Source organism: Corylus avellana, chromosome ca7 (assembly GCF_901000735.1).
Source record: "Corylus avellana chromosome ca7, CavTom2PMs-1.0".
Classification (NCBI taxonomy): Eukaryota; Viridiplantae; Streptophyta; class Magnoliopsida; order Fagales; family Betulaceae; genus Corylus; species Corylus avellana.
Window position 1 is genome coordinate 29,395,098 of NC_081547.1, and position 27,074 is coordinate 29,422,171.

The window sequence follows — 27,074 nt, forward strand, 5'->3', positions numbered from 1 at the left end:
ATAAACCGTTTAACTAAAAATTATCGGTTAATAACTGATAAGAGCCAAAACTGGACTGTTTTGACCAATACCCAGGCCTACCTCTCACTCTCATTCTCTCATCTTTAAGAATTTGTAGCAAAAAAAAACTCTCTTTGTAACCCTCTTTTTTCCCCCTTTGAATAACACCAAAAATAAATAAATAACACGGGTAGCTTGCATGGCTTGAGTAGTTGTTGAAGTAGCCGAACCATCTTTAACCTGGTTATAGGTGATGTGGGTCGAGTTGCCAAATCACCCTCTTGAATTACAATGATGGATGAAACACCACCTTTTTTTTTTTTTTTTTTTTTTTTTAATCCGTGGAGACAATTTACCCACCTAATCCAATAATTGAGGGTTTCCAAACCAATTCTTTTGGCTACTAAGATGGTTCGGCCACCTCACGCTGATGTTTAGGGGTGAGTGAATGTTTGAAACACCTATGTGACCAAAGAAGCAACTCCACTTGTTTTTCCTCTCTCCTATATGATGTTACATTAAATGAATGGTCCAAATTAAAGCTATTAGATCGTGTGGGAAACCTTAAGTATTACACACAATCCTTTCTTTTAGAATAAGCTTTCCTAGTATATGTAATATTCGAGTAATTTTATAAGATTTTCTTGTGTCACCATTTGATCAAAATTTAATAATGATCAATCAAAGCTCAATAATAATTTTAAAAATCACATCATTCTTGGAGGGACACATGAATGACACAAGAGTCTTGTAGTATTACTCGTAATATTCAATTGATTCGTTCCAACAAATAAAAAAAGCGATTCAATACAAATTGAGATCTATACTACTACTCTTTTCAACACTTTGCTTTCTAAAGTTTTTAATAGCATTTCAAATGAATTTTAATCGATGTACTTGGGTGTTCATTATTTAATGTAATTTCTTTTTCATTCTTTGCACATTATAATTTACATCTCAAAAGTTAGTTTATCATGATCATATATTTTATGAAATAGCATATGATCAAACATTACCAAATTATAACGGACCATATGATTAAGTTGAAATATCATGTAACAAATAAACAATGAAAACATAAACAATGAAACATACCTATATATGTTTGTTAATGTATTTTAGGAGATATTTTTGTTTTTGATTTGCAAAAAAGTGTTATAATATAACATAAATGTGAAAATAATTTTGAGTGTCTTATCTTATAGGTGGTTTACAGTGACAGAACCATATAGAGACAAGGTATATAGCCTCCTTGGTTTTTAAATTTTCTTTTAATTTTTTTTATTAGGTTATATATATATATATATAGGCTTAAAAATTAGGCTTAGCCCCTATCAAAAATAGCTTTAACCCCTCATTCATATTTTGGCCCCTCCATATCATGAGAAATCTTGGTTATTTGTTATTATTTTTGTTTTGACAACAAAAAAACACATGATATAAAACAAAATTTTTAACAGAAATAACAGATCCAAAAAAAGAGAATTTCTCTGCCACAACTTCAGAGGAATTTTTTTGTTACTTTTGTTACACTATTCTAAATTTCTAATGAGGACATATATTGGTCTGGGAAGTACTAGGTTTACAAACAAATTTTACAAAAAAACTTTTACAAACTTATGTGGCACAACAAGATTAGGTTTTTCAAAATTTGAACTTATCTTATATCCAATAATGTTGTGCCACATCAGTTTATAAAATTTTTTCTGTAAAATTTGTTTGTAAGCCTAGCATCCCTCTATTGGCCTACTTTCCTCCTTCGTTGCCCTTCCAAAGCAAAGCCAAAAAAGAGAAAGCAAAATAAAAATAAAAAAAAGAAGCAAAAAGCAACAAAAGCAACAAAAACTAAAAATAAGATAATTAAAGTAACCTCTGCTCTTCGTCTTCAAGTCACTTCCTACAAATAAACACTTTCTCTGGAGCCATCGCTTCGAGTGAACCAGCATGGCGAGTTATGCAGAGGCATCATCAGGGGTGGACGCGTTAACCCTGGCCAACATGATCATATCATCGGCCGGAAACGCCATGACACACCGCAAGAACTGCGAGCAACTAGCGGAGCACGTGAGGCTGGTAGGGAACCTGTTGGAGCAGATGAGATCGACGGACCTGATGAACTTGCCGGACACGAAGGAGCCGTTGGATGGCTTAGAGGAGGCACTGAGGAAAGCGCTTGAGCTGGTGGAGAGCTGCAGAGAGAAGAGCTGTCTTTACATGCTTGCCAAGGGGTGGAATGCGGTGTATCAGTTCCGCCAAGTCCAGACTGAGATCGATCGTCATATTCGTCTCGTGCCGTTGATTTCATTGGTCCACGAGTTCCAGATGCAGGTGCATCTAACTATAATATTTTTCCCGTTGTAATCTGTTTCCTGTATTTTGCTTAGGAAGAGAAGCAATGCTTTCTCTCATTTTCTTTGAAACAAATTAATTGTCAATTTCAATGAGTCACGACGACTCACGACCAAAACACAAAATACTCATAAAAATACAAAAATAATTTTACATATATATTATATTAAAAAACTTTTCAAATAAAAATAAAAAATACCCTCAAAATACATTAACAAATAAATCTCATATATATTTTTCATTATTACTTGGGACCCGAGGAAACAATTTCACTTTTTCTTTTTTCTTTTTTTTTCCAAAGCGGGAGAGGGGAAAAAGGGAAACAAATTCACTTCATTAGTGTCTAGTAGATGTTGTATTTCATATTTTCATATAAAGAAGTAATAAGGCAACTCTACGCATTTAGACGTTTTATGAATAAAAAATCTTTTTTATCTCTATGTTTGGTTCCCTAAACGTTTCGAATTGAGAGTGCATTTTGCCCCGTGATTTTACAGCTTAAACACGCATTTTTAAACAAAATTGCATAAAAATATCATGTTTGGGAGTGCTTTTTGTAAAATAATAATAATAATAATAACAGTTTGAAAAAATTCCCGTTTTCATGTTTGAGAGTGATTGTAAAGGTTGAACTACGATTTTAAAGACTAATTAAACCAGAATTTTATCACATTTTAACTACAATTTTAAATATCGTGTTTTCATTAACTACATTTTATTTTTTTCATTGTATGCGGATGAATCAGAGGCTAACCAAGTAGTATTAAAACAATGAACCCAGAATATAAAGGAAGGATTGCAGGCAATTGAAGAGGATGAAAGGGAATACACCCTTGAAGAAGAGGATATTGAGGCCCAAGATGTTATACTCAAACCTGATCGGACAAAGCAAGATTCGGAGATCCTGGAAAAGTCGCTCTATCGTGTGTATCCGGACCTGCAATTCCATGAAGCCCTCAAAGAAGAGAAAGACAAATTAGACATCGAATTGTTGCGGGCACAAACAAATAACGACCTGGATCAATGCCGGTTGATTGAACATCTTATTGATGTGACAAAAAATGTTGTCAATGCGGTTCCTGGTAAGAAGATTAGGAAACTTCTTGGCAATGAACCGACTTATGTGATATCAAGGTAAGTTGCGAGTTGTGAGACTTGCTATGTTTGTCTCTTCACTGAATTATCAAAGAGGATTTATGAAATTATGCCGCATGCAGGTACATCTCCAATGCAAAAGCCAGCTGTGAGGAATACCCTGGGTTGCCACAGTATCAAAATCAATCACAATGGCAGGCTGACCTTTTCGATTGTTGCAAAGATCCTTGTTTGAGTGAGTACAAAAAACTCTCTTTTCCACATTCGGGATTTTGGATTTTTCTTTTTTTTTTAATCAAATAGGGAAGGAATACAATGGGGTTGCACTGCAATAAGATCGTCCATGTGAGAGTCTTACATTAGTATTTAGTAGACATAATGGGGTTGCACTGCAATAAGACCGTCCATGTGAGAGTCTAACATCAGTATTTAGTAGACATGGCCTAATGACACAAGAATATGTTTTGCGAGTTAATTTTTGTCTGCTTAGAAATGAGAGTGAACTTATATAATCTGATCTTATTATGTGGGTATGGATTTCAAGTAGATCGGATTGCTATGAAATGTTCAATCACCAATTAGCTAAGTTTTCTTATCTTACTACAGGCTTAAAGACCTGCGTATACCCCTGTGGAACATTTTCACGAATGGCTAACTTGTTGTCAAAAGGACAAATATGTGAGCTTCTCAAACAAAACTTCATTTTGCTTGTCCATATTAAGTTTTACAACATCTAACAGTGTATATGTTGTTTTCGTTGCCACGTATGTTAGAGGTTATAAAATCTAATTCGAACCACAAAAAAATTCATCTCCTTTTCAAGTATCCTATTCAGTCAAACAGTGTGATGGGATTATCATTACTAACCTGCTAGTTTGTTAACATAAATTGCACATGTTCCATCTCTGAGGTACAGCTCATGAAAGTGCAACCAATGATCTAGTTGCATACTCCCTCTGCTGTGGTTGTTGCTGCTACACTGGCTGTGTGAGAAAGAAACTACGGGAACATTATAACATTGTGGTGGGTACTTCCCTTGACCATGAAAGAAGTACTTCGGTGTGAAGGTTACAGAATATTAGCTTATTATTGTCTGGTCTTGTTTCGTAGGGAAGTTCAATAGATGATTTCTTAACTCATCTCATGTGTTGTTGCTGCGCCCTGGTTCAAGAGTGGCGTGAGCTCGAAATTAGGGGCTTTGAAGGTAGGTACATTTTTGGAACTGTTTTTCGCTATTTACATAAAGTTTTTCTTCAACTCCAGTCAATTAAATTGACATTCCTTTCGCTATTTACATAACAAAGTTTTTCTCCAACTCCAGTCAATTAAATTGATATTCATTATTTGAGCATGCGATTATCACATACATTTTTACATACTCTAAAGACAGGTATCACATGCTCTGTTACATTTATTAAAAATGTATGTGAGAATTATGTGATCTAAGAACATATGTCAGTTTAATAAATTGATTTAAAAGAACCTCTAACCCAGTTCAAAGAAAAATTGTCCTTCCACCGATGCAAAATTTTGCCAAAAAATAGGTTTTTAGTCAACTCAAAAGATGATCCTATTCCCCATCGTCCTCATCCAAATCATTGGTTTTATCCATTCACTTTTCCATGAAAAATGGTAAATTAGGCTAGTCAGGATTGGCTTGATAAGGAGTTTCTTGAACAACCTACTATTGGATGAACCAAATCTCAAATTACCACCTACTGAGCATAAATCAGTTTCTTACTCCTAATAAACCGAGCTATTTGGCTCATCACTTAGCTTAAGAAACCTACTAAACTTGTTAGCCAAAGGTGGGTTCCATACCTTTTAACTGCAAATTCAACTCTGCAGGTTGCCAAGGAAGAAAGATGATTCCTCCACCATATCAATTCATGAAGCCTTGATGAATCCCATGTAAATTCTACATGTGTACAAGTTGCAGGAACGCAAATACGGCTACACGCATAAAGAATGTAAGATCTGTAAAGGATCTAGGAAAAGGTAGTTTAAACGTCCTGCGTTGACTCATCTGCGCTATATGAAAATGGCAAGGCAAAATATAAATGTGATTGCTAGAGCTTATACCATGACGTTACTCAGTTACATGAATAGGATGATGTATAATCAAATGGAGATTGGAGATGATTTGACTGAGATGAACCTGAATTGGAGTTGGGATATTAATACTGTATGTGTACACTTTGCATTTTGCAATGACCCATCTATAAAATTCTCTCTTAGGTGTCACAAGTGCTTCATAAAATAATAAATTACAGAGTTCAATCAAAATTGATACATCTCATATATATTATTCTTTAAACACTTGAGCTAAAACTGCAAAATGACACCTACTTCCCAAAGTACTTAAATCAGGCAAGACCTGGACCCAAGGAGTCACTAATTTGTGTTAGCCACTAGGCAACCTGGAAAACAATTAAACAACATCACGCTCCTTAATACTCCAGATTTAAAACTTCTGGGTTAGGATTAGTGTAAGCATTTTTTGTATTAACAGTGGAAGCCACACAAAATCAACCTCTGCTAGGAGTGTGGCTGAAATTTATGTTAATACAGCAGTGCCAACGAGTACAAAAAAGATAAAAAGAACGTAAAAATATTTCTTTCCTATCTTGAAAAATTAACTACAAATCATCTTTGCGAGACTGTTTATCATCATTCCCCTGCACGAAGGGCCAACGGAACAGCAGTGATAACTTACTGGTTATAGAAGGGTTCTGCTCTGGTTTTTCCAGCTTTACAGCGCAAACTTTATTGTAATCGATCTTCAGATGAGGAGCAACTATTCTTTCCTGAACAAAGGAAAAAATAAATAATATAAGTTCTACAATGAGCATATAATAAACGATCCTCTCCCTGAGTATTAAAGTTGGACTGTATTAGTACCTTAAAAACTTCGAACGGACAGAAATCAGAACCATCACAACCCTATTCAATGAAATACAATACATTAATGTCTTAAAAGTTAAATCAGTACACATCAGAAAGGCATACAATAACTTGCGACAATATAGCAGGATGTGGTCCAGCTTGACAATGGTGGACACCCATAATTGGACAAACAGAAAGTCAGCATAATAATTTGAACATTAAGATTTACTTTAGAATACATATTTTAGCGTACTTCTCATGTTACATTTAAAAAGAGAATCTAAAATCCCAAATATAGTAGACATAACTAAAAATTGACACGTGTTTTTTTTTGGGGGGTGGACGAGATGAGGCAAAAAATGCTCACCGGCATTGGAATGGGATCTTCATTGTGCAGTACTTGCACAAAGTACTTGCTTGAAGAGTTAGCTGGACAGCTGTACAGAACCAGCATGTTATTCCCGGCAAAAGGTGCCACGGTGCTGCCCCTCCAATTTCTCTTTTGGGGTGGCTTTGGAGGAAGTTCCAAGGGCTGTTCCCTTTGTATTTGTTCATATCCTGTAATTATAAAGATAGAACTTGCTAAGAAGACAGCCTATAGCGAGAACCCATATGCAAGCAGATATAGTTTATGCTTAAAAATGCTGCACACACACATACGCAAGCACATACACATACACATACAAACACATCATAAGAGAAATACAGAATGTTAAGCACAAACCAGATCCTTCATGGAAAAGTCCAAGCAGACATGAGAATGGAACCACAGTTTCCGCATGTGCAAACCGAAGTCTTGCCTTTTCATAGCTTCCACGAGCATGTTTTTCTATGAAGAAAGGAGTAGCAAAATAATTTAGGCTCGAGAGATGCATTAAAGCTTTTGAAAACAAATTTAATAAGGTCAAGCAACCACTTTTAATTCAAATGAGGCTCTTTCTTTTATCAAAAAAATAATTGCAGTAAATATACAAAATATTTCATCAGAAATTAAAAGACAAACCATGTCTAATTTAAAATATATAAAGATACAAGGTGGATTTCAGTCTGACCTACATGACATATATTTTTCAATTGGTGGACAAGTGACCCACAGATCTAATTGAGGCATGAATACAGAAAGAAACAATAACCACAATCATAACATGCTATATGAGGCAAGGAATTAATATCATTAACAGAGAGCGCAGCACTATGAGAAAATCAAACAGGTGTTGGCAGTTGCCTCAGACCATATTATCGGTACCCATCCTAGGCCCAGCCTGCTAATATGGAACTTCCCCACTTTGAGCTACCACAAAATAGCATGCTTATCAAAAAATAAAACGATCATACCAAAATAAACAATTGATAATACGAAAGTAACCTATCAAAGATTGATAAAAGTGAAAAAGTATGCTATCGTCAAATTTGAAGTCAGAGATAAAGTAGACAAAATCAACAATTGATCAAAGTGAAAAAGTGACCAATCATCAAATTCGAATCAGAGGACATGGCTTTTATATGAACACTGTTAGGGTGAAAATCTTTTTTTTTTTTTTTTGGATAATTACTGTTGGAGTGAAAATAAAAAAATCTAAATACCTTCTTGGGCCTTGATAGCTTGTTCCATGACTTGCAAAACATCTTGAAGTAATGGAACTCCCATTTGATAGTTCAAGGAATTACCATAACCCTTCAATATAAACAGCTCCAGGTCATCTGTCCACTCCAACAAAGCAATCTAAACACAAAAATAAATTTTGCATATTAATAAGCATATAAAGAAGAAACAAGAATTATTTCCTAACTTATATTACTGAACAAACAATATAGACTTGACCAGAAAAGATGTCAATTATCAGGGCTGAAGAAAATATTTGTTTTCTTAGAATTGTCAAATCAACCACAACAAGCTTTCTTACTTTTTCAGCCCGAGAACAATAACATAAACAACCTAAAAATAAAAACTATTTATTAAAGATGAACTTTGACATAGGATGTACTCTTCTTTATACAGTTGGTGATGTTGCAGATCAAAATTTAATTTTCTCATACGACTAGGAGTAGACAAGAAGCTGCACAAGGTTTATCAGGGAACCAATTATGCAAAAACAAGAATAAATGATTAAATCAAATAATAAATCTCATGTACCTCGAAAGGGCTGAAAAGACTACAAGCTCGATTAGTAATGTCCAGCAAGGATGCTTCCTGCCAAATTGGAAAACCAGTGGGACAATTGTAAAAGAGGCGAGTCTCAATTGATCACCAACAAATTAATTCTAGACTCATGCAATAACCAGAATTAGGTGGTCATAAAATAACTGAAAGAAAGGGCGAAATAATCACCTGTTTGCACAGAAACCAGAGAGAAGAAGTATCCTGCCTTGTAAAATTCAACCCATAGCGACTCGCTAATGCAGAGGTAATTTCATCAAAGATGGGTTCCTTAAGCTTATCAACAGCAGGCTCCTGCCTTTTCCTGAAATCCTGCATCAGATAGTGTATACTGACATGTGAAGCACTGTGACACAGATACGCCATGCAAAAATCCATGACCCAGTCGTTCTTTTTTTTACTTTTTGTGATAGGTAGATACAATTCACACATCTGTACAAATTGAACCCATGAGTTCTCTCTCCACAGTTATGAGGAGAGAAAATGCCAATTGGCCCTTATAATATGGGTAATCCACCACCTAATCATGTGAATATTATCTTCCCCCTTCGCTTGCTTTCAGTAATCTAAATGCCCTTTCTTAAGATATAAGTGTCAATTTTTATAGATTGAAACAAGATTTAAGTTTATACATCTATAACAGAAAAAATATGAAAACATTCCTTGAACTTTTCAGTGACTTAAATCATAAGGTATTAGGTTTTAAAGAATTTTTGTTGATAGTTACAGTACATATATTTTTTTTAATAAGTAATAAAACTTTATTAAAAAACAAAATTCTATAAAATTATTGATTATATGCTCATGATCACACACACACAAAAGAAGATATTTCAATGTTCAAATCTATGGGGACCAGAATTTTACACATAATACGTTCTACAGCATGACAACAAGGTCAAGCCTACAAATTAATCAAACAATTTCCAGTTTTGACAAAAGAGAACTTTAGGCAACAACTTTTTATAATGAGATGGACAAAAGGTCTATCTAATATGGGTTCAAAAAATATGACTTAAGGTTGCGTTGAGGACAAAAGGCAGGCAAAATACCAATGTAGATAGAGGCAGTAAAAGAAAATATTATACCACCAACAAGAACAGTATATTGTTAGTAAAATCAGATAAATGTGACTTTCTTTGCACATATTCTACTTCTTCTTCACACTAAAATGGGCTGTTCACACAAGAATGCTCCTACTATAACGCAAGCTAACATGGTTTTGAATTCAGAAATATATGAGGGCCTAAACCATCAAGAATGACAAACTTATTGAATCCTGTACATTTCTCTCTACATCACATTAAGTTTGAGCAGTCTTAATGTATTCTGCAATAGAAATCTTTAAAACTGAAAATCATGCTTTATTGTAAAACTTTGAAATCCAAAAGAAAATGTCATACATAAAATACCTTGTAGTTTTCACAAGAATCATAAAACCTTAACAATATATCACTTGCACGGCTTTCACTAGTGACAGCAAAAGCTCGATGACGTCCTGGTCCAAGATTTCCTTTCCCACTGAAGAGCCCCATTCCAAATGCTACAGCACTAGCTGACGCCCGAGGAACCTATCTCATCAGAAGACAAAGATAAATAAGTTTATAGGTTTTAGAGGGAGGAAAACAGAAGTATCTTAGACCATAATCACAGACTAAATAATGCAATCAACCAAGACCAGTTTAGCACCTCAACCCAAAAAAGTAATTATAGAGCACAGCTCCAGAGTGAGAAATGACAGCAAAGCATCAGGTAGAATAACTTGCCATTAATTTCTGACACTGAATCTCATAAGAAATGCCCGAGGAAACATTTCGATAGAAAGCATTTTTACAAGATTGAAAGAAAGAAATAAAACTTAAGTACAGCTCACCTGAGTTGCCCTTATTGCATACACGTCAGGGTGGTATTCCTCATTAAACAGATCTGGAAATTTTTCTCTAATCCTGATACCAAGATCATACAGTTCGTCCTCTCCTTTGATAATTAGTTCTCCACCCCTCGACTTTCCTTTCCAAGGAGATTCCCATCCTCTAAACCAGGAAGGAATTTTTTCCAAAGACAGTTTCTGTTCTGCAGCATCTCTTAGAAGTACTTTTAGACGATCTTCCAAACTGTTTAACTCTCTTATCCGTTTCTTCGTAGGAGAACGAGTTCCATGCCTCGCCTGACAATAAAAGTTGCATTAGGTGTTTTTGGGTTTATCAAAGCATAAATTAACCTTTGAGGCGCTGAATGAGTATCACGTTATTACTACATGATCAAAGCGAGATAACAGAATCATGTTAAACAGCACATATGTACAAAATTTCCAAGGTGCCCTGATATAAAAATGTGCAAACAAATTATATTATACACTATACTGGGCTAATCCAAACTGCAATACCTCGCTTATATGGGGTTTTCTTTGAAGAGCTCTCTTTTATTTATTTTTCAATGTTTTATTCTACATCGTCTTTTATTTTTATCTCTTCTCCTCTCCATCTTGTCCTCTCTTCAAAAGCCACGTTAGAGGTGCCTTCAAATTCGACATTATATCTAATGCCATAATCTATAAAACGAGTGTCTAATCAACATGAAAGATGTGCAAGCTACTAAATAAATGACAAAATCAAGTATTGACAATCTAAAGCCTGTGAAGTGAAATTACCACAAGACTTAAGTGGATAGGATTACATCCATCAGGAACATTGGAAGGTACAAAGGAATTCTCAGCAACTTCTTTTACGAGACCATATCTGCACGGAAAATAAAGAAACATAATTATTAATTAGATGAAACCACCAAATCTTATCGTCCGGTCTTCTACTAACAATAACTGCAAGAACGAAACTATGAGCACTGCACACGCATAGGGATGCAAGCTGAATTTGCAAACACTAGATTACAAATTCTTCTATAAAGCCTCAAAATATTATAGGATTATAGGAAAACATGGGAAAACTATCTCAAGAGTTGTGATAATTGTTCATTGTTATTCAGTTTTATACTAAGAAACACTCTTGAGAGAATTTTTTCTTATTTTCCTATAATCCTAAACTTTTTCAAGGTTTTACAGGAGAGTTGGTAATCTAGCATTTGCAGATTCAGCTTCCCACATGCTACGCGGGACAAATAGAGAACTTACTTAACTTGAGACTATTTCATTCCCGATTCTGATTTTCTTATTCGTTTATTGCACAACAATACAGCATATTAAAAACAATAGCTCATACTTTCTATTCGTTTCCTCAAATTTCTCGGCAGCCAAACAGAATAGTAAGATCAAAATTCTACCACTGAATCAGTAATTTTTAGGGGCAGGATAAGATCAATTCAGAACCAATGCGAAACAGAAAGCTAAAACATCAGAAGTGAATAATGTATAATCTGTTTTGTTTGTGATTAGTGTGTGATTTAGTGGAGGCGAGAGAGAGGGTGGACCTGGTCACGGTAGATAGATGTTGCCGAACATCGAAAGCTTCGTCTGCATTTGAATAAGTTAAATGTGATAAAAACAGTAGCAGCAGAAAAGCCAAAGACTTCTCCATTCTCTCTCTCACTCTCACTCTCTCTCTCTCTGTGCAATTTCTGTGTCGCTCTTGAAAGGACGAACAAACGGGAAAGAATTGAAGAGGTGAAAACGTCCCCTATCGGTCTATAAAGGGAAAGCAAAATTCCCAATGTGTTGCCAACTGGTGCTTCCTTTATGTACACGAAGGTGACGCCATTCCCCCGTCTAAGAATGTCACGTGGCTTTTTCTCGATAGTTCTGGTTGTACAAAATAGGCCTGCACAGCGGGCCGGTTAAGAAAAGGCCCACCTCCGCGGATCCGGATCCTCTCCCCTCGGGAGGAAATTGGAGATTCCCCAATTATCAATCTTGGCCCTTCAATATTATCCAATAGCTCACTGACCGCTACGTATCCCACTAAAGTTTAAATAATAAAATATTATTTAACTTTTAAAAATAAAATAAAATAAAAATAAAAATAATAAAAAAATATAGGTGGCCAAGGGTGGCTCCGATTGGGGTGGCTTCCCTAGGGCTCAGCTAGGGTGGTTACCCCATATATTTTTATTATTTTAATTTTAATTTTCTTTTTAAAAGTTAAATAATAGTTTATTATTTAAACTTTAATGGAACATGTGACAGTATGTGAACAGTTGGATAATATTGAATTGAATGGCTAAGATTGATAATTAGATAATCTGAATCTCCAATTCCCCCTCCAATGGGGGGATCTGGATCCCACTTCTGCCATTTTTTTGCCAACCCGCTTAGGTTATGGGCAGAGATGTTGGGACCATAATTTTGGGTAGGCAGATTTTTTTTTTTTTTTTTTAATTGAATTAGAAAATGGTTACAAGGGATAATCATTATCATTCTTGATCAAAATGAAAAAGAGAATGAAGATCTTATGAAAATACTTCCAAATTCGTAATAAGAAGCGGCGTTCTAAGCAAATATAATATTTGCTATCCATTTCTTCATCATTTTTGAAGAACAAACCTTTACTCACTATCGTCTACAATTTTCTCTTTTTACGTTTTTCAAGCACCTTAAAAAATAAATCTAAAACTTAATGCATTATGTGGATGCCCGAGGGTGGTTGGGCACCCATAACAAAATCCTGAGAGTGGCCACACCATTCACATTGCCATTTAAAGTGGCCGCAAGTAGGCTTTGGGGGTGGTTGCACCACTTCTGATTGAGGGGCTTTGGGGGTGGTATGACCACGTACCCTATGGTTCTTTTGTGGTGGTTAGCCACTCACAAAATGCAACTAGTTTTAGTTTTAGTTTTAGTTTTTTTTTTTTTTAAAAAAAATAAATAAATAAATAATGCGAGTTATTTTTGAAAAAAAAAAAAAATTTGTGGGTATTTTAATAATTTTGATTTAATACCAATGAAAACAAATACATTGTCACCAAACTAAATAACTATTTTATTCAACATTTTTTCATTCCCAATAATAACCATTCATTTTCCTAACAGTATAGTAATTTCATGTATCAAACGTGCCCTTATTATAGTGTTTGATAAATCTTGTCCAAACGAGGAGACATCCCAAGCTGTGGTCTCCACGAATAAAGACCCAACAACCTGATCATGAAGTCGATATGTGTATGTTTGTTCTCTATGTTAACATCAAAACGGTGCTCAAATGAGGAGACAAGATAATTGGGGTGTCTGTGTGAGTGTCATTACGTCAATTTAATGGTTGGTGTAACAAGTATCATGTAAAATTATCACATCAATTTATAAGTGATTTGTCCCAATCAAACCATATTCATTTGATAAAAGTAAAGAGGCATGATACCACATGACCAAATTCTCCGCACGACAAAAAAAAAACAGCAAGATTTTTACCTCATAAAAAGGTAATAATGGCCTCAAATTTTCAATTTTCAGTATTTTTTTTTTTATCTATTCAAAGTGGGGGAAAATGAAAATTACAAGAACACAAACAAAAACGATAGAGTACTTATTAAAAAAAAAACAAAAAAAAAACAAAAACGACAGAGATATCGTCCTCAAGAGGTAGCTCAATTGGCTGCGATCACACCTAATGAAACAGAAGTCACTAATTTGAATTTTCCTTTACCCTCTTGTGCAGACATGTAAAAAAAAAAAAAACAACAAAGACATCCTAGCATGGAATAGTTCAATAAATTTCCGGTCTTAGATAGTTGAATTGAGCCCCAATAGCCTTGGTTCTAAAAAAAATACCTGTACTTTTTCCGGCCCAAAATTGTGTGCGTCTTCAGGTTCAAACCTCATAGAGAAATGAAATTGGGCTTCTGTTAGCAGTATAGGCCCATAAAAGGTCTATTTTCGCCCAGCCCAAGTACAACTTCCATTATATATGATATTAGGGTTTAAGGTTGCCCTCACTACTCGAGGCTCTCACTTCTCAGAGCGCTAGAGGAAGCAGCAGAGGAGGCGCAGCCCCTTCCCAAGAGATCTTCAAGCGCACCAAACAAAAATGGTTCGTTCTCATTTCTTGACCTTCTACGCTCTTTAACTGATCTTATTGAGCCTTTTGAAATTGGATCTTCTATATCTCACTGTTATATTCCTAGGAGAATCTGTTTAACTTTGTACACAATGTGAAGGCTGGCTTTTTTACTACACAAAAGTTTTGTTTTGTTTTGTTTTGTTTTTTTGGTTTTTGTTGTTGTTGAGTGGTGGTAATGGTAACACGCCAATCACATTCAAATGGGTTCTTCTTAACATCCAGATTTGGATTCAAATATGATATGGGTAGGTGGTTTTAAAGCTCCTGTTTGATGGTAAACAGGAGATGGGGTTTCGTTTCTGTGTTTTTAAGCATTTTAGGCTTTTTAGGCGTTGTCCCATTGAATTTGCATGTTTCAATATTGTTTATATAATCTAATGCGCGTATCTACCGATCTTGAGTGTGAGCGATAGAACATGTAATTTAATTTTTTTGGAGTCATCACATAATGGATATGATGGAGGGAGTCATTTTTACGACTTTTATGCGCTTATCCCAAATTTTGTTATGAATGGTAACAATTGTTGAATTTTTTTTTACTCACTAATACATATTATTAAACCTATTTTTTTAATGAAGGAATGGCTACAAACTTTCTTAGTGTTTATTTGTACTCATTTTTAGTTGGAAAAGGGAAGCAGTGATTTTAAGGTCTCAATAAATTGTGCAGAAATTATCTGATCAGATGGTATTGGTCAATGATACATTTACATCTTGGGTATTTAGGGTGCTATTATCCTTTAGGAAGCAAAACAACCCAATTGCATGTTGATTAAATGTTTATTTGTTGTCTTCAAGATGGATTCTTTGGTTTCTTAAATATCAGTTGTGTGGCTATAACAGGCGAGAGGATTGAAGAAACATTTGAAGAGGCTCAATGCCCCAAAGCATTGGATGCTCGACAAACTTGGTGGTGCATTTGTAAGTCAAATTTAAGTGTTTTTTGTCCCAACATGATGATGTTTTGCATGGTACACCTGTTTAGAAAATGTACTCTTTGACTTTTTAATTAATTTTATTCTCTCTGTGTAGGCTCCCAAGCCTTCATCTGGACCTCACAAATCCAGGGAATGCCTTCCATTGATCCTTATTCTACGAAACAGGTTGAAGTATGCTCTCACTTACCGTGAGGTCATTGCCATTTTGATGCAACGCCATATTCTGGTTGATGGGAAGGTCAGGACGGATAAAACTTATCCTGCAGGATTCATGGGTATGCACATCAAACTCTTGATTTTTTTTATTAAAAAATTGGATATTTGGTTGTATTTGTATTTGTATTTGTGTGATGCGTTGTATTTTCATGAAATGGTCTCATGTGGAAGTGGGAATGCAATTGAGGGAAATAAAAGGAAAGTTAGCAAATTAATATTTGTTAAAGGGGAATGCTGAGCAGAAGTTCGCTCAAAGATATGATTTGGATAGTTGAACCCACATATATAGAATGTTGCAACTACTGTAGGAAAAAATAGTGCAGGGCAATTAGCCATACTCTTTACTGTATTACATATTCCATGGCTTGAGGCAGACAATAGTTTTAGTTGTTTTGATCAATTTTTGACATGTAGGATGATGCCTGCTTCATTTTAGGTGCCCAGTATTTATTTGTCCTAACATTTATTTATTTGATCTTATTGGTTGGGAATGTACTCTTCTATTAAATTATGCTTGGTTATCACAGATGTTGTATCAATCCCTAAAACAAATGAGAATTTCCGTCTCCTTTATGACACCAAGGGTCGGTTCCGTCTCCACTCAATTAGGGATGAAGAGGCAAAGGTAATGCCATTCTGTCCTCTTAAATATGCGTTTAGTTACTTTCTTTAGCAAGGATATGATTTAAATCTTGGGAGTGAGTGAATGTAGTTTTTGCTAGTTATGAATGATTTGATATTTTTTTCATATAGAAAAAGAACGTAGTTGGAAAAAATAAAAAAAATTAGAAACATGCTACTATTTCATGCCACTTTCCATAGATATAGGGATTGTAACATCTTCTTCTTCATCTCTAACTATCCATTTTCACGAACTTCAAAGTTCCTTGGGTTCCACTCTCTAAAGACACCTCATTTAACAATGATTTGATATAAGAGAGTTTTCAGCATATTGAAGTGCATGCCCTTTGTGAAGAGATATCCCATCAGTGTATACACAAGGTGAACCTAGTATCAATAAAGACCAAATCAACTTCTCAGCTTCACTATCATGGATGACAAAGGATTTCTTCCACATTTCAACCTGTCAAGCTTTGCTTTTATTCCTCTAGTTATTTGTCTCATATACTGTCTATGTAAAGTTTGCAATTACATAGAATTCCAGATGTTTATCAGTGAGTTGTCCTAAGTCATAAAGTTTTAATAGACAATAATAAAACATATTAGTCTTTTTGTGTCATGGATCATCCTTAATCGTGTTATTCTGACATTTTTAGTGTGCTTTTGCAGTTTAAGCTCTGCAAAGTCCGCTCTGTTCAGTTTGGCCAAAAAGGTATCCCTTACCTGAACACCTATGATGGACGAACCATCCGCTACCCGGACCCTGTAATTAAGGCAAACGACACAATCAAGCTAGACCTGGAGAGCAACAAGATCACAGATTTCATCAAGTTCGATGTTGGGAATGTAGTCATGGTGACAGGTGGAAGGAATAGGGGACGTGTTGGAGTCATCAAGAGCAGGGAGAAGCATAAGGGTACCTTTGAGACCATCCATGTTCAGGATGCCAGTGGGCATGAATTTGCAACTCGGTTGGGGAATGTGTTCATCATTGGAAAGGGGACAAAGCCATGGGTTTCCCTTCCTAAGGGTAAGGGTATTAAGCTGACAATCATTGAAGAGGCCAGGAAGAGGCATGGAGCAGAAGCAGCTGCATCTACAGCATAAAGAATCTTGGTAAAAACATTCTTCAAAGTGACTAAGTTGACAGTTATTTTGTAGTTTGATCCCGGATTTATGCTCCATTTTTTTGTCCTTTTTATTATGCTTCGAAGTTTGAAAAGATTATCTTAAACTATTGTTATTTCGACTTGAAAATTTTGCTTGACTACTTTAATATTTGGTTCTCGTGGTATTTTTCTTTCTCTGGATGAATTTCTTCGTTCTTTCTGGCCATAGATGGGCAAGCTTTCCTGCGACAAATAGTAGTAGCATCACGTAGAGGCCATCTGTAGGTTATAAGCTCATAATTCTACGTGACGTCATGAGACTTGCAAGGTACTGGATTTTCATGGATTGGGATTCCCCTACAATTCTGAATTTCTGTGTCGGGCAGCCCACAGCGTTAGGTTTGTAAGCCTTGCACCCGAGGCCACCTGGGCCTGGTGGGCTCTAGAGCTCCCTTCTTTGGGGATTGCCCAAATAACACTGCAATTCGGGCATCCCAGTTGTAGGGAATACTAATTCTCGGATTTTCTTGTAGGTGGTGGCGATTTCCGTCCACACCTAGAAAGTTTCAAAATAGACGAAAGTTTTGAGCGAGTTTTTGAAATGAGATTTTTTTTTTTAAGACATTCATGGTTAAAAAGAAAAGAGTGGGGATTTATAAAAAATATTTTAGCTGTTTCCTTAATTTGTTTGTCAAATAGGAGTGCATCCGAAAAATTCGTCCAGGTTACATGTTAATCTATGTTATAAAAACACTGGATACCATAAAGGCATGCGTCATGAAAGTGTCGAAAGTGCTTCCAGTATTTGCTGCATTCTCTTTGAAGATCTGGAATGTGCCAGTCGGTGGCAGTGCATTAAGATAAACCTTCGATGTAGGAGAAAGCGAGACAGAGACCAATGAAATTCGGGATATATCGGAAATATATTGTTGATAATTTTCATGGTTTTTATGCCAAGAACATGCAAAGACAAGGAGGGTCCCCCTTTTAACAAATCATAAGGGCGAAAGTTGAAAGAAGCAAGAATAATTTCTTGGACACTGAGCGACCCACGATTTGCTTTGATGGAGCTTTGCAAGCAAATTTTATGGGAGAACCCAAGAATCCTGCAATCAATTGAATCCGACTAGTGAAAAGTTTTCAGCCCTCGACTTTCGATCGCTTTCCTTCTTCGAAAGAGCCAAAATCTACAAGATAATGAAGGCTGTGAATGTTCATTCTTTCTCATTTATTAAAACTTAGGGACCAAGAGTCTGATTTATCAAAACTTGAAAGGCTTAATAAGTTTGATTTGAACTGTTTAATTTAAAATGAAAGATCTAGGTAGATTGTAATACGAGTGGCGTATAAGCGGTTGAGAATGACCAAATCACTTCATTTGGTTATTGGGAGTAATTTGACCACTTTCAAGTTGGCTTTTAAGAATGGCCAAATCACTCTCTTTAACTACAAATTGGTTTGACCAATCTCATTAGCCGAGTTGAGGGTGGTTTGGTCACTTTCAAAAGTTGGCTTAGGGTGGTTGAACCACTCCCATTGGTCAAAGGACTGGTTTAACCAGTCCTTATGACCGCCCCAATAGCTTGCATGCCACGCTTGGCTTGCAAACTATCTTTTTTTTTGTTTTTTTTTTTCTCTCTTTCTTATATGTTGTCGTGTTCTAGTGGTACAATAATTAATGGAGTCAGTTATTTCTACTTGCATTGACATTATCGGACACAATCATGGTCCCAAAAATGGGTTCCAAGAGCTCTAGCCGGCACCCAGGTCTAGTTTCCAGCCCCTCAACTCGTATGGTTCTCCTTCCAGACATTAAAAAAAAAAAGGAAAAAAAAAAGTGAAGTATAAAGATAGTACGCAATGAGAGTCTATTTGGCCTTACAATCTTGCACATCAAATGTTACGATGCGAGTATCTTACATTGATTAAGAATAATTTTAATCATATGTATATAATTTTTGGGCGAAACTCTCTTTGTAAACCGGTTCTTAATTATGAGTTCTATTCAAGGTTTGGTATTAGAGTCAAAACATAAAGGATTTAAGTCACAAAATGGACGACCTACATGCTACATTAAAATACTGATAGGTGTACAGAGCTGCTAAAATAAAAAGGGTACGCCGGTTTTAAAGGTGAATTATACAAAAAATTTGTATCATCAAAAGTGTTTTTATTTTTTAAACAAAATCGCAAAAAACATTTCATTTCATAGTGCGTTTATAAAAAAAATAAATAAAAAATAACTGCTTAAAAAAGTAAAAAATTATATTTTTAAAATGTCAAACTATAATTTAACCAAACACTTAATTGAATTTTTAAAAATTAGATTTTAATATCTGTACTTTTTTAAATATCGCGTATTGAAACCATAAAACCAGACAAACCTTGAATGATCATCCTGTTCTCATCTTATTCTAATTGGTCACAAATCACAATGGGAGCAACTGAGCAAGACAGATATATGGAACTTCAAAACAATTCAAGCAAAAGGAAATATTTATTAGCTTTCTTGTTGCAGTGGAATCCCTACTGAGGAGATGAACATCAAGTCCCTACTAGCCTTCTTCTACATCTAACCTCAAAATTCTAACCACAATCAGAAACTCTAAAGGAAGCTACCAGTTTCCACAGTGGTAAACATGAATGAAACAAAACCACACATCATCTAGCAGCAATTCCTTAATACTCATCGTACAACACCTTATCGAAGTGCCAGACTCCTGAAAATTCACAACACCAACCAGTTTAATTAGGGAGCAGGAAAAAAGAGCTTAAGCAACCAGTAAAGAGATAAGGGTTAAAAAAAAAATGCAATTCTAGAAGCACACGAGAATGCCTACCATGTCCTCCTTTCCCCACTTTTCTCAGCTGTGCAACATATTTTGATAATGTCTGGATAAATTCCATCTAAAAAAGAAACACCCATCAGGCCAAAATCATATAAATGCAACATCAATTCCCCTAGGGGTGGCTAGTCGTGTTTGAGTGTCAGGTTCGGGTAGTGTCAAGGTAGGGGTATAAGACTATATAAGCCAACCATAACTCAACTTATTTAACTAAACGGGTCAAACTTTTTAACTCTAACTCTCTAATTTTGGATTGAATTCAGATCGAGTTCGCAAGTTATGTCAAAAATATACAGCAATTATGTTGTGTGTCGGGTTTGAGTCGTATCGAGACATGGGTATAAGACTATCCTATCCTATATTGAGGCTCCTAGAAATTTCGAGATCCCAATTGTTAGAAGATGGAGAGAACATTTTGCTTACCTGACCATCTAAAAACTCATTTTCAACAAAATCTGCCAACGGCGCATCATGGTTTCGCTTGGCAACCTGTTGATAAAAATCAAGAGCACAAATATATATAAAAAGAAAAAAGAAAAAAAAAAAGAAAAGAAAAAAGAAAGGCCCTCAAACTAGGCAAACAACAAGGAGTAAGAAGAGATGTATTACGCCGATCAAGTTGAGGAGCTTTTCATATGAAAGCTTCTCGAAAGACAATGCAAGCTCCATAGCTGAAACAAGAAAATAGATAACATGATGTTAAAATGATATATTTTTCTATTCCACGAGAAAAAAAGTTAAAAGTATTAATTCAACACTTGATGCCAACTACTAAGATAACGGTCTCGTTTAACAACGTTTTTTGGAGGAGCTTTTTGCTTAGGGTTAGACGCTCTAACAAACAATTAAAAACACAAAATACTCAAAATTATTTTCACCTTATATCGTATCTAAAAGCTTTTTCAACCTAAAAGTGAAAAAAACACTCTCTAAAAAACTTTATTAAACAAAGTAAAAACTATAACAATCATTAATGGTATTAAATCCATGTCATCTGTCCACCATACATAAACAAACCATTAAAATACATTTAAGCAAACGATATATATCACAAGATACACATCCATTAATACTTGTAAAAACAGAAGGCAAATATTCCTCGTCACCATTCTAAACTTAGCATTTGCAACCTGAAAGACCAGAGAAACAACACAAGCAACCCCATAAAAAATATGATTTGGCAAACAGATTTTCAGTAATTTGTTTCATAACAATTTAGATAGTAAATGTGAAAATTTTTTATAGGAACGAATTGTCTGAAACTTACTTAAACAGGTGGATTCCACAAGAATTTTTTTATATTTGCTACTCGAATTGCATAATTAGAAGAATTGGAAAAACTCACCATACAATGCATCTCCCTTCTGAGAATGATCGTATTCAGAAGGAGGCACCGCTATAGATTGCAGCTTCACTCTTCCACCTCGACTGTTCTGAGCATTTCCGAAAAGAAAAAGCAAAGTCACGAGTAAAAAAAACAAAAAAGAAGATATAAAAACAGATCAAAGAGGGCAAAAGTAATAACAATAATTAAGATGCAGGTGCATCATATCACCTGATATTCCATCAATTCCTCGGCATTTGTCCTTCCTGTTTTACTCAAATCCTTAAAAACCCTATTTACAACAAAATATCGTAACTCAGATTTAACAAAAAATTAAAAAAGCAAGAAGAAGAAAGAGACAAATACAAAAGGAAAAAATTAGAGTTTAAATAATATATATATATAAAAGAGAAAAAGAAAAATTACTTGGCAAGACCCTCCAGGGCAACGTTGTCTCTATCAAAGTAGGCAAACATGGCATGGTAAATGTACGAGAAACTGAATTCGATACTGTCATTCGAGCAGACAAAAGACTCAAAATCGGAATGAGCAAACAAACGAATCACAATGAATTCACAAAACATGTAAAAGATTCAAAGCGATGAAATCCAAACAAAAAACCCACTTGATCTGCTCGTTAACCGCGGCCTCGCACTCGTCGGAGTAGCTCTTGCGAGCGAGCGAGAGGTGAGGGTCGGTGGGGATGAGATCGAGCTCCTTCTTGGCCTCCTCGAAGGGCTGGAACGCGACGCCGGCCGGCGGAAGGTCACCCTTCGAAGCCAAGCAGATAACAGAGCCGCTAAATTTCTTGGCCGAAGAAAATCGGAGACTCGAAGGCAAAGAAGCCGAAGAGTAGTTCAGAGGAGAAACTGAACGCGAAGACGGTGATGAAACAGAGAAAAACAGAGGACCCAGAGTCTCTCCGCAAGGTGGGTGCAAAAGAGAGACAGCTGGGGCAGCCTTAAGCAGCATGGTGTTACAGAAACAGAGAAACACAGTGCAAATTCAGAGAATTTCAAGAGGCAGAGGAAATGAGAAATATGTGTGTTGTGAGGAGCTGACGGAGAAAGAGGGCGATATATATGGACGCTTGAGCAAATTTGAATTTACCGAAGGGAGTGAACCAGTATCAAGGATTTCGATCAGAAAAAAAAGGAGAAGACAAATTGACAGATTATGATTTGAGAGATTTCCTCATCCAGATTGCCTTTGGGATCAAGTCTTTCCATAGTTACTGCATTTTTTTTTTCTTTCCTCTGTTTCATTGCCATTCGAAAGATAATTCAGAATTTCAAATTAATACAACTTTCGGTGATACACACATATGAGTGCAGCTTTACAAGGGGATTTCCACGAATCCTTGGGATTGATTGAAATTGAGAGAGAATCATTTAATGGGTTTAGAATAGATTTTAGAGTATTACTTACATGATGCCACAATTATCGTTAATGAGGCCAGAAAAGTAGTTATTTGTTTTTGTTTCCCATGTTTTCCTTGCTCGATTTGCTGCAAATTATTTCTATGTTTCGGCTGATTAAATGGTGGAGTGGTTGCTAGTTATCGAGATAGTCATTGAGAAGAGAAATGATATTCTTCCCAAAATTTGTCTCCAAAATCTGCTTCTCATATGATATGATATGTTTCGATATTATGTAATTTATTATTTTGAAAAATGTATAATAATTTCATGATACTATCATTTGAAAGGCAAATTTTTTTTTTTTTTTGAAAAGTGTAACATTCCTCCATTGAGAATGGCAAACCACATTATTTAGTCACTGGATTGGTTCCATATAGCTATATTTCAAAATAAAAGTTTTGCTAAAAATTCTTTTGCTCTAGTGAACTTTCAATACCTTGTAAGATTTTTTTATTTCTCTTTTTTCTCTCTCCCGCATAGATGAACCACCCCGTCATGACCATATATAAGGTTAGAATAATGCTATAAAGTCTTCTTAGAGTCCTCCTAAATGTGATGTGACTTTTAAAATTATCATTAAATTTGAAATATGAATGACTCTAAAAAGACTTATAAAATTACTCTATAAGGTCATCTAGGAAAATTCCTAATACAGAATCGAATCCATGGTGCCCCGAGTTATGATTCATCTCAAGCCTGCCCTTTTGGTCATCGACTCATTAGGCTGCAGCCTGACGGGTTGTTCTTAGCTTGTTCTAATTGGTCACATACATTTGGAGCAAACCAGTGATATATTGCACTTCAACACAATTCAAGCAAAAGGAAATATTCATTAGTTTTCTTGTAGTAGTAGAATCCATACTGAGGAGATGAACATCAAAATCCACATGCATTATTATACCCTCTACATCTACCTCAAAATTCTTACCACAATCAGCATCTCTAAACGTAGAACTACCAAAATGAAAGACTGCATAGAACCCTCCAGTTTCCACAGTAGTAAACGTGAAAGAAACAAAACCAAACATCATCAAGCAATTGCTTCCTCCTCATGGAGCAACATCTGATCGAAGTGCCACACTCCTGAAAATCCACAACACCACCCAGTTTAGGGACCAGGAAATAAAAAAAAAAAAAAAAAGAGCTTAAGCAACAGCCAGTTAAGAGAAAAGGGTTTTAAAAAAATGCAATTCGAGAAGCACATGAGAATGCGTATACAATAAGTAAGTGGACTTGGGGATCCCTACCATGTCCTTTCCCCACTCTTCTCAGCTGTGCAACATATTCTGAAATTTTCTTGATGGCTTCCACCTAGAAAAGAAACACCCATCAGGCCAAAATCATACTAATCAAACATCAATTCCCTCCCCTATGCTGAGATTCCCTACATGCAATTCCCTACCAAATAGAAGGAGCGGGAAAAATTGCAGGCCCTACGAGCGGGGGCTCCCTGCCCGATTACAAGGGGCAGGGGGAATTTCCGGGTCCCAATTGCGGGGGAGCCCGGTCTTCCATAGATTCTTTCTTGTTCAAACATGGGAAAGCAGAGAGAACATTTTGCTTACCTGCTCAGCTAAAAACTCGCTTTCAACAAAATCTAACAACTGCACATCATGGTTTCGCTCAGCAACCTGTTGATCAAAGTCAAGAGCACGAATCAAAAAATTGCATTTGCGTTGGCTTAAGACAAAATAAAGCAACCTGCATATATAATAACTCGAACGAAGCAAACAACAAGAGTAAGGAGAGGTGCATTACGGCGTGCAAGTTGAAGAGCTTTTCACTTGTTAGCTTCTCCAAAGACAGTACTAGCTCCATGGCTGAATCAAGAAAATAGATAACATTATGTTAAAATATTATTTTTACCGATGATTTAACATGATATCAAAGCAAAGACCCAACTCTTCAATTTATCCCCATTTTCAATTACAATATTATACTTGTTGTCTCATCCCAAACGTGAGAAACAATGCTAAAGTATTAATTAATTCATCACTCTGCCCCAACTACCAAGTTAACAATATCATGTAAAAACTATAACAGGCCATGTTGCTATATGTCATTTGTCCACCATACATAAATAGACCATTAAAATACATCTTACTAAACGATATCACAAGATCGACATCTGCATGCACATTGTTAAAGATGTAAGATACATCAAGAACATTCATTAATTTTCACATCCGCTAGTACTTGTAAAAACAAACAAAAGAGTAATAAATAGAAACCATAGTTTTATCTCACTGACATTCCACTATGCTAAAATTGAGAACATCGATTGGCACTACCCATCAGAATGGAAAGTAGTGGGATAAAAGTGTTTGTTTTTACAAGACAACACAAGCAGCAGCCCCCCAATAAGAAATGTGGTTAACAACTTAAGCCAGACAACACAAACAAACAGCCTCTTTAGATAGGCATAAAATGCCTATTATTACCCCCCAGTAATGCTATATACCACACAAACGTCTCATAAATATGAGACAAAGTTATATATATATAAAACCGGAATTACTATTCCTTCACGCCACATGTAATACCTATGGAAGCTTAGGATAAAATTTTTCAATTATCAAAACTACATCCATTTCGAAACAGGCATGTACATTACCACGTTTGAATTACATAATTAGAAGAATTGGGATCAATTCATATGGGGTCCAGGGAAAACTCACCATATAACGCATCTCCCTTCTCCTCATGATCGAATTCAGAGAGGGGCATCAGTATAGATTGCAGCTTCACTCTTCCACCTCGTTTGTTCTGAGCATTTCCCAAAACAAACAAAATCACAAGTTATATTTAACCCAAAAAAGAAAAAGAAAAAAGGAAGACATAAAAACAGATCAAAGACGACAAAAGTATTAACAACAATTAAGATGCAGGTGCAACGTATCAAACACCTGATATTCCATCAACTTCTCGGCATGTCCCCTTTCTTCTTCACTTGATTCTTTAAAAAACCTATTTACATAAAAATATCGCAACTCAGATTTAACAAAAGTAGTTTAAAGAGACAAATAAAAAAAGAAAAAGAAAAAATTACCTGGCAAGACCCCTCAGCGCAACGTTGTCTCTATCAAAGTAGGCAAACATGGCATGGTAAACGTACGAGACATTGTATTCGATACTGTCATTCCAATTTTCCAACAAACAAACAAAAGACCCAAAATCAGAATGAGCAAACAAACGAATCACAATAAACAAAACCACCCTATGAGTTCTCAAAGTATAAAAGAATCAAAGTAATGAAATCCGAACAAAAAACCCACTTGATCTGCTCGTTAACCGCGGCCTCGACGTCGTCGGAGTACTTCTGGCGAGCAAGAGAGACCTGAGGGACGGTGGGGACGAGATCGAGCTCCTTCTTGACCTCCTCAAAAGGCTCGAACACGACGCCGGTGAGCGGCTTGTTATTCGCACCCTTCGAAGCCGAGCAGATAGCAGAGCCGCTATCTTTCTTGGCCGAAGAAAATCGGAGACTCGAAGCCAAAGAAGCCGAAGAGTTGAGAGGAGAAACTGAACAAGAAGACGGTGACGAAACAGAGAACAGAGGTCCAAGAGTCTTTCCACGAGGTGGATTCAGAAGAGAGAAAGCTGGGGCGGCCTTAAGCAGCATGGTGTTAAAGAAACAGAGAAAAACAGAGAAAATTCGAGGAATTTCAAGAACCAGAGGAAATGAGAAATGTGAGGGCGTGTGGTGAAGAGTGATGGAGGAAGAGAGCGATATATATGAGCAGCAGAGAATCGGTATGGGCCATTTGGATGAGAGACACGTGGGCGGTGGAGATTGAAGAGTGGAGGCGGGCGCGTGGCGCACTCGTGGTCTGCCTAGCTGTATGCTATGGAATCCTGGAAATATCTGGAAATTTGGGTCCAGATTCAGAGTGGTAGGATAATTGTTGGCCATAAATAAATAAATTTATTGAGAAATTTGATCTTTTTTGGCAGCTTCTCCAAGTCGTGTGCCGTTTCATGGGCGCGCTAAAAGAAGACAAAAGGGTTACGAATCTTTTTGCATTAATCGGTAGCCTCTAGACGCTGAGTTGTACGTCTACTTAGCTTTTCGAGATAAAATTTACCAGAAATGCTTTGGCGTGTTTAAA

The 27,074-nt window shown here is 36.0% G+C and overlaps 5 protein-coding genes across 6 annotated transcripts; 2 read left to right on the forward strand and 3 right to left on the reverse strand.

Annotated features, from left to right (window-relative positions):
* The first annotated feature begins 1,918 nt into the window (after positions 1-1,918).
* LOC132187618 (protein MID1-COMPLEMENTING ACTIVITY 1-like) lies at positions 1,919-5,513 on the forward strand. Its single transcript, XM_059601987.1, has 7 exons — positions 1,919-2,328; positions 3,131-3,483; positions 3,567-3,679; positions 4,051-4,122; positions 4,361-4,467; positions 4,555-4,648; positions 5,293-5,513. The coding sequence occupies exons 1-7, from the start codon at positions 1,945-1,947 to the stop codon at positions 5,343-5,345; spliced, it is 1,176 nt and encodes a 391-aa protein (XP_059457970.1). The 5' UTR covers positions 1,919-1,944; the 3' UTR covers positions 5,346-5,513.
* Positions 5,514-5,592: 79 nt separating this feature from the next.
* On the reverse strand, positions 5,593-12,177 carry LOC132187617 (uncharacterized). 2 transcript variants are annotated; one of them, XM_059601986.1, is made up of 12 exons: positions 11,912-12,177; positions 11,139-11,226; positions 10,362-10,655; positions 9,901-10,059; positions 8,660-8,800; positions 8,465-8,521; positions 7,915-8,053; positions 7,055-7,159; positions 6,698-6,888; positions 6,346-6,387; positions 6,161-6,251; positions 5,593-5,864 (listed from the first exon to the last, which is right to left on the reverse strand). In XM_059601986.1, exons 1-12 carry the CDS (start codon positions 12,016-12,018, stop codon positions 5,839-5,841), a joined length of 1,440 nt encoding a protein of 479 aa, XP_059457969.1. In that variant the 5' UTR covers positions 12,019-12,177; the 3' UTR covers positions 5,593-5,838. The 2 variants fall into 2 exon arrangements, with proteins under 2 accessions (XP_059457969.1, XP_059457968.1); XM_059601985.1 differs by having other exon boundaries at positions 5,593-6,251; positions 11,912-12,176.
* Positions 12,178-14,365: 2,188 nt separating this feature from the next.
* On the forward strand, positions 14,366-17,541 carry LOC132187795 (small ribosomal subunit protein eS4z-like). The gene is made up of 5 exons (XM_059602234.1): positions 14,366-14,460; positions 15,334-15,411; positions 15,523-15,703; positions 16,172-16,269; positions 16,935-17,541. Exons 1-5 carry the CDS (start codon positions 14,458-14,460, stop codon positions 17,370-17,372), a joined length of 798 nt encoding a protein of 265 aa, XP_059458217.1. The 5' UTR covers positions 14,366-14,457; the 3' UTR covers positions 17,373-17,541.
* Positions 17,542-19,868: 2,327 nt separating this feature from the next.
* On the reverse strand, positions 19,869-23,159 carry LOC132187454 (ferritin-4, chloroplastic-like). The gene is made up of 8 exons (XM_059601770.1): positions 22,170-23,159; positions 21,971-22,054; positions 21,776-21,836; positions 21,566-21,653; positions 20,830-20,891; positions 20,644-20,709; positions 20,215-20,281; positions 19,869-20,094 (listed from the first exon to the last, which is right to left on the reverse strand). The coding sequence occupies exons 1-8, from the start codon at positions 22,514-22,516 to the stop codon at positions 20,054-20,056; spliced, it is 816 nt and encodes a 271-aa protein (XP_059457753.1). The 5' UTR covers positions 22,517-23,159; the 3' UTR covers positions 19,869-20,053.
* A 616-nt stretch (positions 23,160-23,775) lies between these two features.
* Positions 23,776-26,686, reverse strand: LOC132186670 (ferritin-2, chloroplastic-like). The gene is made up of 8 exons (XM_059600664.1): positions 26,241-26,686; positions 26,015-26,098; positions 25,872-25,932; positions 25,644-25,731; positions 24,724-24,785; positions 24,531-24,596; positions 24,213-24,276; positions 23,776-24,048 (listed from the first exon to the last, which is right to left on the reverse strand). The coding sequence occupies exons 1-8, from the start codon at positions 26,585-26,587 to the stop codon at positions 23,996-23,998; spliced, it is 825 nt and encodes a 274-aa protein (XP_059456647.1). The 5' UTR covers positions 26,588-26,686; the 3' UTR covers positions 23,776-23,995.
* Between the last annotated feature and the right edge of the window lie 388 nt (positions 26,687-27,074).